Genomic DNA, 14,255 nt, shown 5'->3' with positions numbered 1-14,255 from the left:
ACTCCGTTGCTGCACGACCGCCTGGTTCGTGCTTAAACTTAAAATGGGGATCCACAACCCACCAAGTACGAGAGTGCACTCAGCTGAGCTCACCGGCTGAAGCCACGCAACTATTTAAGGCAGTGTGAGAACGGCGACGTTCCAGCCAGGCCATGCGCAAAATCATACTACCAAGCAGCCCACAGGGGTCTGATCAAGGTACCGTTGAAGGGTACGTCGATGGTGTGCGCGTCAAGGCGTCGCTACTGGACTCAGGTGCGGATGCGTCGCTCGTAGCTCATGGAGTGCTGGAGGCACGGAGAAGTCAAGGCGTCAGAACCGAAGTAAGCACGATTCCCTCACCGTCACTAATACCAGCGAGACAGCAGATCGTGGTGACGCGCGCTGCTGTGGTCAAGGAGGTCGTGCTGACGACATCGGCCGGCCCGCTCATGCTAAGGAATCTGCACAGATACGTTGATGAAGCCAATGCCGCTCGGGATCTTACGGTGGGTCGCCCGATAATGCAAGTCGTCGGGTACTCAGCTGACGTTCTACTCGTACGTGCTCGTGACATGCAACAGAAATGGCAGCTTGGTGGGCGCGAGGAAGCCGAGTCTGATCAAGCAATTGTACACGAGACTGGCGAGGAGCCGACGTTGCTCGGTCGCGTTTGCCGGCTGCAAGTGGTAGCGCTTGACCGGGTTCCCTGTGACGCCGAAGTCGAGAGACATGAACCACGACCGGCGACACCAACGATGACGAAGGAGACTCTGGATGCCGTCAATGCGGTGCTGGAGCAACGCGCACGAGATGCCCCCTCCATTGGGCTACGCAAAATTCGTTACGTGCGCCTGAATACCTTACGTTTCGAGTTCGGGAATGACCATCCCGCCCAAGTCGCGCCGCTGCAAGTACGCATCAAACCGGGCGCAGGGTCGACTAAACTCCACGCGCACCGATCTCTAACATAGGACTAAGAGTTCTTGGATCGGCATATTGATAAGAGGCTGGCCAGTGGACTGGTGTACCGGAATCCCTAGGATTAGCTGGGCATCGCGCCACGGATTGTCCGCAGAAGGATCAAGACACGGAGCCCAATGCGTCCCCCAAGGATGGATATTGACACACGGTCAGTGAATGACAAGTCGGACGCGATGCCTTGGCCGAAGCCACTACTGGAGATTATCGTCGGTGAGCTTGAAGGCGCTACCGTTTTCTTCAGGCTGGATTGGTTCCGAGGCTATTGGCAATTGCCCCTGCACCCAGACTCGCAGGAGTATTTTACCTTCGTAACCCATCGCAGTATGTACACTCCGACACGAGTACCCATGGGCTCCAAGGACTCGGTGGCGTACTGACAAGCGGTGGTCGAAGAGATATTCGGCGACCTGATCGGCAATGGCATTTACTGTTGGCTGGGCGACATACTCGACTACGCCCAAGATGCTGAGAGTCTAATGGTGCTGCTGGGCCAAGTGCTGGAGCGCTGCAAGAGGTATGGACTCAAGCTACATGCCAAAAGAGTCAATGGTGTGGGAAGATGACCTCTGCGCACGGCGTGCACAGCTGGCCAAACCGAATTCAAGGTCTCGTGAATAAGCTAATGTCCCGCTCCGCTGCTGACCTACAGCAATTCCTGTGTGTGGTAAACCCTAGAACAAGCGATGCTATTAGCTGGCGCGAGAATGAAGACGAAGTTGTCAAAATGCCTGCTAACCGATGCCGTCTAGAGGGTTGAGGACGAGACGACCATCGAGGCTGTGCGTGCAGCACTGCTGAAAATGGTCTCGATGGCTCACCCGAACCCGGAAAACGAGGTGTGCCTTTACATGGATGCCAGCTAAGATTCCTGGAGAGCCGTCGTCACCCAGCTCCGACCGGAGGAACTACGGCTGCCACTTGAGGCGGAGCAGCACCGACCCTTAGCATTCTTGAGTGGTCGTTTCGTTAGTGCCTCAAGTCGTTGGCAACGATCGAGAATTCGCTATCGTAGAGTGAGCCCGCTGACTCGAGTACCTGTTGTTTCGCCCAAAAGGCTTTTGACTGGATACCGATCAATGCGACCTCGTTTAAATCTTTAGCCTGTACGGGGTGGACAGCACCATGGCACGTTACCAAGCCGACATGCTCCAGCGCATGCGTATCTCGTTGATGGCATTTTGCTACGTTATTGAACACGTGCCTGGCGATCAGAATGTGTGTTGGGGGGGGGGGGGGGGGTTGTTGAGCCGCTGGGGTGCGACGGGTGGTAGCGCAGTCGACCGAGAGACCGTCCGCGTGGTTCGGCTCGCCATTGTCGTGCGTGTCTCGCCGCCGCATGACCCTGACATCTAATGGCCGAGTGAAACGGAGATTCACGACTTGCAGAACGGTGTCCGTACCAAGGTCTTCTCGCTCGTTCTCGAAGACGTCGAGTATGACGAGGAGAGACAACTCCTTATTGGCAAGGGTAATACGGTGTGGAGCCTAGAAGATACCATGGAGCGTCAGTAACGGCTGTGCACCGTTGCACACGCGGGCGCGGATGCCCGTCGCGGAGCGACAGCTACAGCAACGGCTTTGGCGTCATTTTTCTATTGGAAGACTCTCCCGTCTGATGTGTCAACGCTCGTGGCTGGATGTATCTCTATGGTGACTGCCGGTGGTAGGGTGCCCTGACCCCATGGAGAAACGCTCATGGCGACGAAGTCGAGCGAGTTGTTGCACTTTGATTTCATCACGATGATCAAATATGTCCACACTACAAAAAACGTATTGGTACTAAAGGATGGAATGAGTGAATTTGTGGAGCTGGTGGCTTGCGCGGCCGCGAATAGTGACCAGGTCTACACAAGTCTGCTTGATTGATTTAAGCGCTATGGGGTCATGCACCAGTGGGTGTCCGACCAAGAAGCGCATTTCAAGAACCAGCTCATCGACCAACTGCGAGTGGTAATTGGTGCACTGGTGCACACCATCACTTCATCACCGCGTATACGCCGTGGACAAAAGGTATCGTGGAGGTGGTCAACCGGGAGGTGCTCAAGGGCGTCAAGGCGCTGCTATCAGAGAAGATACTACATGTGAAGGATTGGCCCAGCGTGCTCCCGATCATTCAAGCCGCGTTGAACAGCATGCCTGCTGACCGACTTGGCGGTGTATCTCCATTGACGGTTTTCACGGCACTACTAGGCGGCTCGCAGCTACGTGATGTTTTACACCAGTCGGACCCGACAGTGGCGACCGTTTCCTATTTACATGGTACAATGTCAGCTCCCGCTTCGACCTGAACCAAAATCTAAAGCTAATGGTACTCAGGCATTCCGATAATACAATTGCAATCATATTGAAGGTCCATGCCAAAATAAGCTATTGCTACAAAAACTACAACTTAAGAAATAAATAATTGACATCAATAGTAGTGTATTGGAAAATTAACTACTTAGATGTACAGCACTGCACATTACTTTGCGTTCACGATAGCAGCTACAGTGTTTGCGTCCCAGAAAGGCCGATTCATCTTCAGGAACAACACGGTTTCAAGGTGAATAGGCAGCATACGCTGGCGATGGTGGGAAAGAGTATGTTTCGCCACACTAAAAAGACGCTCCACGGTGTTTGACGTCGGCGGGATGAAAAGCACACCATCAAATACCTTCTTTGCACCGCGCCGCTTTTTTCTAGTCGCCAAGACTCTGTCGGCAAAGCCCTGTGGGAGTCCGTGCCTGGTGTCCGGTGTCGTAATTGCGGGTACCGTCTCAAATGGCTGCAACATCAGCTCCTGGTCGTTCGTCAGCTCGTCCACGGCGCCTGACAGGGCTACAACGCACGCTCGCTCGAAGTCCACGTCCTTAACAATATTTGCGTCGGCAGCAAGATACTTTTTCACAACGGAATGCTTCTCGATGAGCGCATCAAAGATATCGCGCACATCGAGAAGCGTTACGTTGTCGTCTTGAAGCTTCATGGTGGCCGACTGGAAGTCGCCAAGCTGGCAGTAAAAAAGTAGCTGCAGACTTGCTTGGTCGTGAAGGTGTTGGCGAGAGCCATGGTAAGATCAAAAATGATAGACGAGCGCCTCAGGTTCGCGTTTTGAGCGACCGAGCTCCGTATTTACGCAAAACAAAGCAGAAAAAACTAGATTTTACGAAAAAATAAAGTACTTTGTTGTAAATACAAAATAACTAATTGGAAAAAGTCATCCAATTTGTAAAAATCAATAATTAAGTGTAAACTATTGTATTGAAGCAGCAATACAATGATTATTTCGGAATGCCTGATGGTACTGTACTAGTTATTTGAAATGAAAGAATCATTTAGGTTAATCATTTATGAAATTATTGACAAGTACTTCACCCAATACAGTAAAAGATGACACTCGTTGCTACATGTGAATATCACCACTTATTCGATTCTCATTCACTGCTCTCGGAAAATTATCTCAGTGCTGGGTTTCAATTTCCGGAACAAAGTACTGGCTTTGGTTTTAGATATACTGTAGGATGAGATTGATAAACTATATCAATCTTAAGTCTTACGTTGCTTAGTATGTAAATACTTCAGAATCCCATTTAATGTCACGGATGGAGTGTCAGACATTTTCTGCAACTTCTGTTATATGGTCTTACGTTGCGGGAAACGATGACAAAAGGCGCAAATTTTTGTAACTTGGTTCTTCGAATTCGAACTGCACATTAATTGAGCCAGTGTTGTTTTCTATGGCCAAGGTGGATGGAAGGTATCAATATGAAATACCTCAGCTATGGAGACCCACTGTCGCTGCTGCTTTAGCCACTTTAGACGCCTGGGGTGACGGTAGCTGCGTTGGTAGTGGTCGTCGTGGTTGTGTCTGTTAGAGTAGTAGGAGTTGAAGTTGTTGACGCGTCCGCGCTACTTATTATCGCCGCTTCATCCGTAGACGTGATTTCCGATGCACTCGCTAGCTGAGTGTCCGTCATCGTGAAGTAGTGGAATCGAAACTTGTCCTTCCAGCGTCCTACCTTCACCTGCTTCCGACCAGTCCTGACTTCCTGTACCCGATTGTAGCAGAATGTGTGCGCAGTACTTGGCAGGTTCCAATTTGCTCTAAACTCTGGGCTGAAATCGTCCACGCCGAAGTTTTCATCGTACCAGAGACAATCCACGGTTTGGCCCTGGTCAATGGCTTCTGCGTGGGAGCTAGTGTTTGTAAGAGCAGCATCGTAGATGTCCTGGAACAAGTTGAAGCTTCGTCCGATAGCCTTTCGCTTCCGATCGGCGGTGACCGGCACATCCACGTAGTTGACATCGAATAGCCTCCTCGTGTGGCTCTTGGGACACGACAAACCCTGATCCTTGAGCAGAACGAAAAGTTCATCTGCTGCGTACGAGTACGAGAGACTCCCCAAGTCGGTACCACTAACGTATTGCCAGTACTCTTTCGGCTGGCTAACGAAGAACTGGCCCAGACGAGGGTGGCTCTCAACAGGGGTTCTGGTTTGTCCCACTGCATTCCAGTACATTGTAAAAGTCGACGTGGACGTCGGGGGCACACCGGTATAATCCGCTTGAGCACAGGACTCAAACGCGTAGTCCCCGTTTCGTTTCTCCGAATCTGTCAGCCTCCGTCCAATCTGACAGTCGAAGTAGAGCTGGTGAATCAAGTCAACTGTAGCGCTGTGTCAAACGAATGAAGAGAAGATTACTACGATGATAACAGGATTTACAGTAAGGAAGACGATGACGTACTGGTGGCTGTAGAAGATGGGGTCTGCCGATGTCGGATACGTAGCTAGGGTGCCCATAGCCATGTTGTGGATGGACTGGTGCAACCCGTAGTGAATGTTCTGAGAGAACCACGCGTAGCCGAACTGGAGGCTGAGATATTTTGCTAGGGACGAGTAGCATATGCCGGATGGGTAGTTCACTAACGACCACGAACCTCGAGGAATGCAACCCGAACAGGAAGATCCACTTATCGTCGATTTCTCACAGAAACTCGTGAAGTTTGCGTACGGTGATGATAAACCGTTGACGCAGTTCCCATTGACGACGAACCCGTTGATCGTTTGGGATGTAACCGGTCCCGAACTGCCGCCCATATCTTTCAGGAATGACGAACAATCCTCAAAAGTAGTACACACGTTGGTCAGGAACTTGGCGTAGTCCGCGAAATAGTCCCAGTATGGGATCGTGATACACGCGAATTTTGTACCGAGACTGCGAAGCATATCCTCGTATGCGAGCAAGTAGCGACGATGCCAAAACATCATTCCACACGTGTTGTGAGCCTCCTTGAAGGATTTTATATCCGAGTGCACCTCCACGAAGAGTGTGTGGTATCCTGTACTCATTGCTGAGGCAATGGCATCGCGATACAGTTTCTTGTCGTCAACAGAGAGCGCGTCCCATGAATAGCGAACACGGGAGCCACACACACCGTTGGTCGGCCACACGTTCGCGTTGATCGAGCTTAGAACCAACGAGAGGGACACAAGGAGTGTGAGGAACTTAGTCTTTACCTGGCGAGGAGCCATGGTGTTGGGAAATGAAGCAAAATCCTAGTCAGACCATTTTTCACGGGAGCTACTTGGTAGTCAGTTCACTGACTCAACACAGCAGTCACACGCACGCCTCAAACCATAGAAGAACGCGACGGCTGAAAAGGGAAGAAGGCAGCATGGAGCTTGCTCAGAAGGCGCCGGTGCTGGAATGTAACTTCCGTAGAGTGCGATTAACATGGTCACTGCACAAGGCGGTGCTGCTGAACTTCTATAGGATCATGTGTATGGGCACAAGAAGGAAAGGCCGAACTCGGGAATCAGAAAGCAACAATTCTACTCATTTGAATGGGGATGGCCAAATACCGAAATGAAAAGAAAGTGTTTCCAGGGGTTACATATTTCAAGGGTCTATTACCGAATTGGTCAGGGTCTAGACCAGAATATTTTTTGTCCAAATTGTGATTAGTGTAGATACAAAAGGATAAAATCTGCGTATCCAGACCATAGAAATAGTGTAAACGGCCCAGGAGGTTTTAGCTAGCCTGCTTCTACAAATTAGCATTTGAACTCTTTTAAAGTCCAAGCAGCCAGATTTCAAAATTTTCACTGAAAAGTTTGCTTCCCATTGACTCAGTAAGCACAGACGTGCGAGGATGCTAAACACCAGCAGCTCAGCGTCCTCCGTGCTGTTAAGTAAGATCGTCAACGAACGGTAGAAATGTTTGATCTTCTTCATCTCCTTGGCGTAAATCCTAACACCAGCACTTATCTTTATCATCTCAGCCAATACGAGAAGTTGCAGCTTCAGTCCTGTGTCCCATTCACAGCCATTCCGCAATGCTGAGACTGAGACGCTCTCGACGAGCCATTGCAGCAGCTTACTCAGCGCATGTGACGGATACTCAATTGCCGTTTTCCTTGCAAACAAGTAGCAGAGCTCTAGCCGTTGCAGCGAGTCCTCTGGAGTTTACTGGGTCGACTGCGAGTACTCTGTGGATGTCTCGTCCTGTACGCCTGCTGCCTTATTCGGCGCCACAACAGCGAGAAGATGTTCTGCCAACGTATCGAGCAGCTGCAAACTCAGCGCAGTGTGGTTTGCAGCGAAAAAATCGTTGTGTGCTGAGAGTTTCCGCGCTGCTTGATACAGATCGGAGGCTGTACCACCACTTAGGGACTTAAGATAACTGTCCACGGCGACCACCATAGCGGATTTGCCCGGCTTCTTACCACGCTTTTCGATAGTCGCTCGACGAACGTTGCGCCGTCGGAATCGTTCATGGCGTTGCTGTAAAAACCGTTACAGTACTTAAAAAGTTCTCACAAATATCAACAAATGTTTGATAATCACTTACTTAAGTAATTCAAATATTGCTATTGTATAAATTAGTTAATCAAGAGGACAGCCCATTTTCATCCATGTTGTGCACAACACAGATAACTGTGAAATGAAAGCAATCTACCTAGGGTTTCCAAACCTATCGCTATTTTCTTGCTCATTAAAAAGGTGGTCACAATTTTACATGTTTGTCACGTCTGCGAGAAGATGCAAATTGAGATTGGTACCACCAAATGGCCAAATTGAGTGACTTTTTCGAGTTGACAGAAAAAATGGCATGGTAGATCAGAATGTATCCGTATTTTACGTTAATAAATTCTGAACCCTGACCCAGACCCATCTGGTATAAGATCCTTTATGGATTCTACCCGGGAATCAGAGAGCAACAATTCTACTCATTTGAATGAGTATGGCCAAATACCGAAATGATAAGAAAGTGTTTCCAGGGAATGACGTGATCTGAAGAGATTTCAAATTGCCTCCCCGAGAGTGTTCTTCTTTTGCAGTTGTTGCGATCTCGACAAGCGCTTCGCATATTGATTGTCATATATTGTCCGCCCATCGATAGGCTGGCAAATTTATTGATATTTCCGCCATCAGAAGGTGATCTCCTGCTTCCAGCTTTAAAAACAATCGGCAAAGGAGATGGTACAACGTGTCTGCTGAATGGGCAAGTCAACACGTACCACCTCTACTTTACTACTGGCAGAACACACAGCGGAAAGCCGAAAAGGTAGACATTCAACGTTGTACCGGACTCGATCTCTCAGTGACACTGAGCGATAGAGTACGGTACAAAGTTAACGAGTCAGTGACGAAGAGATGAAATGCGTTCGTGTGCAGTCTCAGTAATGCAAAATCGAGTGTGAACAATATCGCGTTGCTACTGGCAACAAGTGTGTTACAGGAATCGGAGACGGTTACAATGGACCGAGCACATCAACTTCAATACTTGCATCTACCTCCCCACTACGTTGTCGATTCGATTTAAACCTAGTAGGCGCAACTCTTTCCGGTCGAAGCGTTGGACGTTCCGTCGTGAATCACGGTAGCCTGTCCGAACAGGTCCAGACAAACGCTTGTTCGTGTGACGGTTTTCAGGTTGCTAATGGCTTCGTGCTCTCAAGGTCTCCGATAAACAAAGTGATAGCTGATTGAATTTTACTTGATTCGTTATCGAAGTCAGGGGAGCTTGGGGGAGAGCGCGCCAAAAGAAAAGTGCCGCCCCCGCAGTTCAGACGGATGGAAGCTTCTAGAAGCCTCCACAGCCATCCTACATCTGCCTGTTTATTAATTACAATACTATACATTCCATAGTACTAATAACAACCCATTACAATAAGATAATAATATCACCCAATCGGATACACTCACCCTCCCTCTGGCAACCGCCGCCTCTTAATAGCCTTCATTCTCGAAAAAGCACAGCAGACGGCGAAGTCGACCGTCTCAACAGGGACTCGCTCGAACCGGTGTCATCTTCGCCTACGGGCCTGGCTTCACTGGAATTGAGTGGGTTCCAACCCGAGGCGGTCACTATGGCTTCATCACGCCCGTGTTCTTCCTCTTGTGATCTCTTGGTGGGGCTCCAGTCTACTGCTGGGCTCCGTGCGACTAAGTCACGGCTGGCACGCGCCTCTTTGGCCGGGCCGTCACTGGGAACGGCCACAAACCGTCAGGCTACAGCGCAGTCCGCTTCACCGTCGCCACCCCCGTCACCTCCGCTACCGTCACCTCCGTCGTCGCCGCAGTTACCGTCGCCGCCGTCGCCTTCGTCTCCTGTTGGGTTTTCAGCGGCCTCGCCCGCTTCTGCTCCGTCCGCAGTTTCTCCGCCGCCTGCGCTGAACACCGCGCCGTTATCACCTCCGGACGATGCTTCGGTGGCGTCAGACGTGCCTGGCGTGTCACTTTTAAACCGCTTGAAGGAGCTGCATTGTGGTCCGCTCTTCGGCAGCTCCGATGAAGAAGAAGACGAGGGCGGCTCGTACGGTCCGCACGCGGCGCGTTCACCATCCTCCACTCCCTCAGTGAGCGGCCTATTTGATGATGACAACGATGAGGAGACTGTACCTGCTGGTACCCTTAATCGCTTGAAGCGCAGCGTCGACTCTGGTGACTGGCATCCGTATGCTTTACCGTCAGCTCCGGCGAAGCACCCCGCCCATGGTCGTGTCAATCACTACGACCCGGCGGCACCATGGGATTACTCGGTTCCAGTCAATATTGAGCAGCTGCACGACGTTCGCGGTGAATCTCCGCATCGCTGCTTCCTGGTGGAATGACAGATTTCCCCGCTTCAATGAGCTGGGTATGGGAAGAGCAACTTGACCAACGCTTCGCTCGGCGAATGGATCAAGTGATGCAATGGCGTGACGATCTGTGTCCAGGTGCCTTCGCCTATTATTACAAGAAGCATTTTGCGCGCCGTGATCAGGCTTCTCCTGCTGGAGGATGCTTCGTGGACGCGTTCCGCGCGGCACTTTATCACCTTGGTGATACTGGTCTTGCATCCACGGCCACTGCGCTATGGGTGGATTTCGTGCGTGATCACCCAAGCACTGTCGATGGAGTTTCTCGTGCGGAAGCTACGGAATTCTTTCGCGTTCTTTAGCGCAACGATTTTCCGTTGGATTACGATCTTCTCTTCCAGAGTCCACTTGATGCTTCGTACACGAATGTGGAACGGTTCCAGACGTTTGTCCAAACACTGCGTGAAGGAGTGTATCTCACGAGTATTGGTGATGGCCTCGTCGGACACTGCGTTACTGTTCTCGCGAAGGGTCCAGACACTGCTGTTTCCGTACTGGATGACGTTGAGCTGCCGGTGACCCCGGAACCTTTGACTAACTTGGCGTCTCTCGACACGGTCAAATGGATGGGATTGATGAAGCTGAATCCAGGGTATCGTTGCCGCCGCAGGAAACGAAAGTCCAGGCCAAATCGAAAGAAAGCTCGCCGCGAGAAGAAGCAGCAGAAGCTGTAGGGAATGTAATTTGGGAATACGTGTAGGCTCTCGGGCCCCCTTTACTCCTGCCGTTGTCGTTCATCTTCTTCGCCGTTTCCTTCTCCTGGATGCTTCGAAGTCTCCAATGAGATCCGGGACCTGTGAGAGATTCTCGACTGGCTCCCAAGTAGGTTTCTCCTCACCCACCCACTCCACAAGAAATTGGGTTCGTTGCTTGTGAGTTCGTTTACCGAGAATCCTCTGGATGAGTTGTCCAACTGTACCATCGGGAGAACGACATCATGGGGCCTTGACATCCGAGTGGCGTCCTTGTAAGGCTTCAAAGATCCGGTGTTGAAGACTGGATGAAGTTTGTTTTCGGCTTGGATGTTGAGCTCGTACGCGTGATTATGGATCCTCTTCACTTCCGTATAGGGACCTATATACTTCGGACCAAGCTTGCTTGAGCTGGGTAACCCTGTATGTTTCCGATCCAAGTGTTTCGTACTCAAGTACACTCGGTCGCCAACTTTGAAGACTTGCTCCTCCCGGTTTCGGTCGTACACATCGCGCATTCGCTCTTGTGCTTCCGCTAGTGCTTCCTGACACCGCCGAAGAAGAGCTGCTTGTCGCTCGTTGAACTCAGCACCACGTCGCCTTGTGGGAACCTTACCACGATTGTCCGCCGCAAGTTGAAGCGGGTTTAGTGGGACGTATCCGAGATCAGCTTCGAAAGGCGCCATCTTGATACTACTGCTCACGGTTGAATTCACTGCGAGCTCAGCGTTGGCAAGATGGATATCCCAGTCGTCTTGAACAGGGCCCACGAAGCACCGCAAATATTCCTCAAGTGTCCTGTTCATCCGCTCCGTCTGGCCGTCTCCTTGAGCTCGATGTGCTACTGTCATCTTGAGCGTTGTTCCGATTGATTTGAAAACGTGCTGCCAAAACGTCGAAACGAACTTCCTGTCTCTGTCGGACACGATGCTTGTTGGCATTCCATGAAGTTTCCAGATATGGTCGATGAAGAGCCGGGCAACGCCTTCGGCGTCTACCTTCTTCGTAGTCGGTACAAAGTGACATCGCTTTGTCAGTCGGTCGACGACGACCAAGATGGAATCTACTTCTCGTTTTGTTCGTGGTAAGTCAGTGATGAAGTCCATCGAAATCGATCTCCACCGTTCGTCGGGAACACGTAATGGTTCCAGCAGTCCCGGTGGCTTCGTTAGCCTCGGTTTGTTCCGTCTACAAGGCTCACAGTCGGCAATGTACGATTGGATTAACTTCGACATCTTGGTCCAGTACCACCTCCTAGCCAGTGTCAGGTACGTCCGCTCCGATCCCGGATGTCCCCCGTAGTTGGAGTCGTGACACTCACTGATGACCACCTGCCTCAACTTCACATCGTTGGGCACTACGATACGTGGACTATCGTCGGATGGAGTCTGGTACCACAGCAAACCGTTGTCTTCCGAATAGCAGCGATACTGTTTCTTCTGTTGTTGCCTGGCTTTCGCCTGCTGGCTATCTGCACGCCGCTGGATTGCTGTAAAAATCGCTTTTGCTTCTCGATCTCTCTTGTACGCTTTTTTGATCTTGGCTATCAACTCGCTGTCAGTGGTCACCTCGCTGACTGCTAAACTAAAGGACGCATCATTGAAGCTGGTCACACTCAAGTCATGAACGTACTTCGTCTCCGGTTGCAAGTCTGGTCTTCGGCTAAGCGCGTCTGCGATTCCGTTCTTCGCACCTGGAAGGTATGAGAACGTTGGCTGATACTCCGCGAGGATATCGTACCAGCGCGCGAGACGACGGTTCGCCATCTTTTGAGTAAAGAGACCTTCAAGACTCTTGTGATCCGTTTCCACGATTGGTGGCTTGTCCAAGCAGTAAATACGGAAAGCTGCCAGCGCGTGAACAATTACCAGAAGTTCTTGCTGCTGCGTCGGGTAATTGAGTTCCGCTGATTTCATCTTTCTACTGGTGTAAGCAATGGGTAGCTCAACACCATCGACAACCTGGAACAGGACTCCCCCGACTGCAAACTTGCTAGCATCCGTACGCAAATGCATAGGCTGATTGAAATCGGGCAAGTGCAACACTGGTGGATTGCACAGCCGTTTCTTCAGCTCCTTGAAGTTCTTCGACTGCTCTTCGTCGAAACGAATCTTCGCATTGCGCTTGGACTTCTTCTTGAGCAAAGTAAACATACTTGCTGTCAGTTTCGCGTAGTCTGGGCAGAATCGTTGGACGTATCCAGTAAAGCCGAGGAAGCTGTGAAGCTCCTCTTACGCTCTTGGAATTGGCCAGTCCTTGATGGTCTGCACCTTATCTGGATCCATCCGCACGCCGTTTCTCCCAACAAAATCTCCAAGGCATGGAATCTCGTCGGCACAGAAGACGCACTTGGACAGCTTCACGTATAACTTGTTGTCTCGCAAGATGTCCAATGATTTGCGGAGAGCTTCCAAGTGATCTTCAATCTTCTGTGTCTTCGTGAAGATGTAGATGTCGTCGTAGAACGACTTCGTGTTCTCCAGATCGCGAAAGAGTTTCGACGTCAATCGATGCATCGTCGCTGGCGCGTTGCAGACTCCCATTGGCAGTACCAGGTACTCCCAGAGTCCGTTGGGCGCCTGGAATGCTGTGAACTTGAAACCTTCGGCACGCATTCGAACTTGATACTACGCGGACATCAAGTCCATCGTTGAAAACCAGTACCCTCCGGCCATTACGTCCAGTATGTCTTCTTTCCTTGTCATCGGTATGCTCTGCCGCATCGTATTAGAGTTCAAGTACCGATAATCGTGAACAATCCGCCACCCAACTGGTTTCCGGACGCAGAAGGTTGACGCCGCGTGTGGGCTGATGCTTGGTCGGATAAGTTTCTTCTTCACCATGTCTATGACCCAGAGCACGATCTCACGTTGCTGCTCAGGTGACTGTCGCCACTGTTGCCGGTACATCGCAAGGTTGGGATCTTTCACCTCGATCCTGTGCTCGATCTCATGCTTCTCCGGAAGACCTTCAGGGAGTTCAGGTTGGAGCACCGTGTCCTTGTACTTCGTCAGCAAGTCAAAGGCAGGGTTTGCCTGGAAACTTTGCCAGTCTGTCTCCAGATAACGTTGAGCTTTTGCAGTTCCGACATTGTCGGGTTGGTCTCGCCGCTCCAAGGATCGAGCGACGTTTTTGATCATTTCGTTCGTCAGAACCAACATAAAGTCTGGTTCTTCGATCGACTTGGTCTTGATTCTCAGGAGCTTTCGCAGTTTCTTTCTCGTGATGAACTTGGTTTGTATATCAGCTTCATCTGTGATTCCCATCGTGAACATCTTTTCCACGACGGAATCTCTTCCCCTGGTATCGCTGCTCCCAGCAGCAGTACCGTCGCGTCTCGACGACTTCCTCTCGTCTTCGTCTGCTGAACCCTTGCCAGCTGACGCGTCTTCCAGTCGCTCGCAAGCAACTCGTGGGGTCTCACTCTGCTCTGAGTCGTGAACGGGATTGACCGCGGACTTCACACCCGTTTCCA

At 50.8% G+C, this 14,255-nt stretch overlaps 1 protein-coding gene across 1 annotated transcript; it reads right to left on the bottom strand.

Moving 5' to 3' along the window:
- Positions 1–4,757: 4,757 nt before the first annotated feature.
- On the bottom strand, positions 4,758–8,119 carry PITG_08148 (uncharacterized protein; the record flags this gene model as incomplete). Its single annotated transcript, XM_002904269.1, has 5 exons — positions 4,758–5,616; positions 5,689–6,500; positions 7,051–7,195; positions 7,415–7,728; positions 8,087–8,119. The coding sequence occupies 5 exons, from the start codon at positions 8,117–8,119 to the stop codon at positions 4,758–4,760; spliced, it is 2,163 nt and encodes a 720-aa protein (XP_002904315.1).
- Between the last annotated feature and the right edge of the window lie 6,136 nt (positions 8,120–14,255).

Source organism: Phytophthora infestans, genomic scaffold (genome assembly GCF_000142945.1).
Source record: "Phytophthora infestans T30-4 supercont1.12 genomic scaffold, whole genome shotgun sequence".
Classification (NCBI taxonomy): Eukaryota; Oomycota; class Peronosporomycetes; order Peronosporales; family Peronosporaceae; genus Phytophthora; species Phytophthora infestans.
The sequence above is the reverse complement of the archived record's forward strand: the minus strand, read 5'-3'. Positions and strand labels throughout refer to the sequence as shown.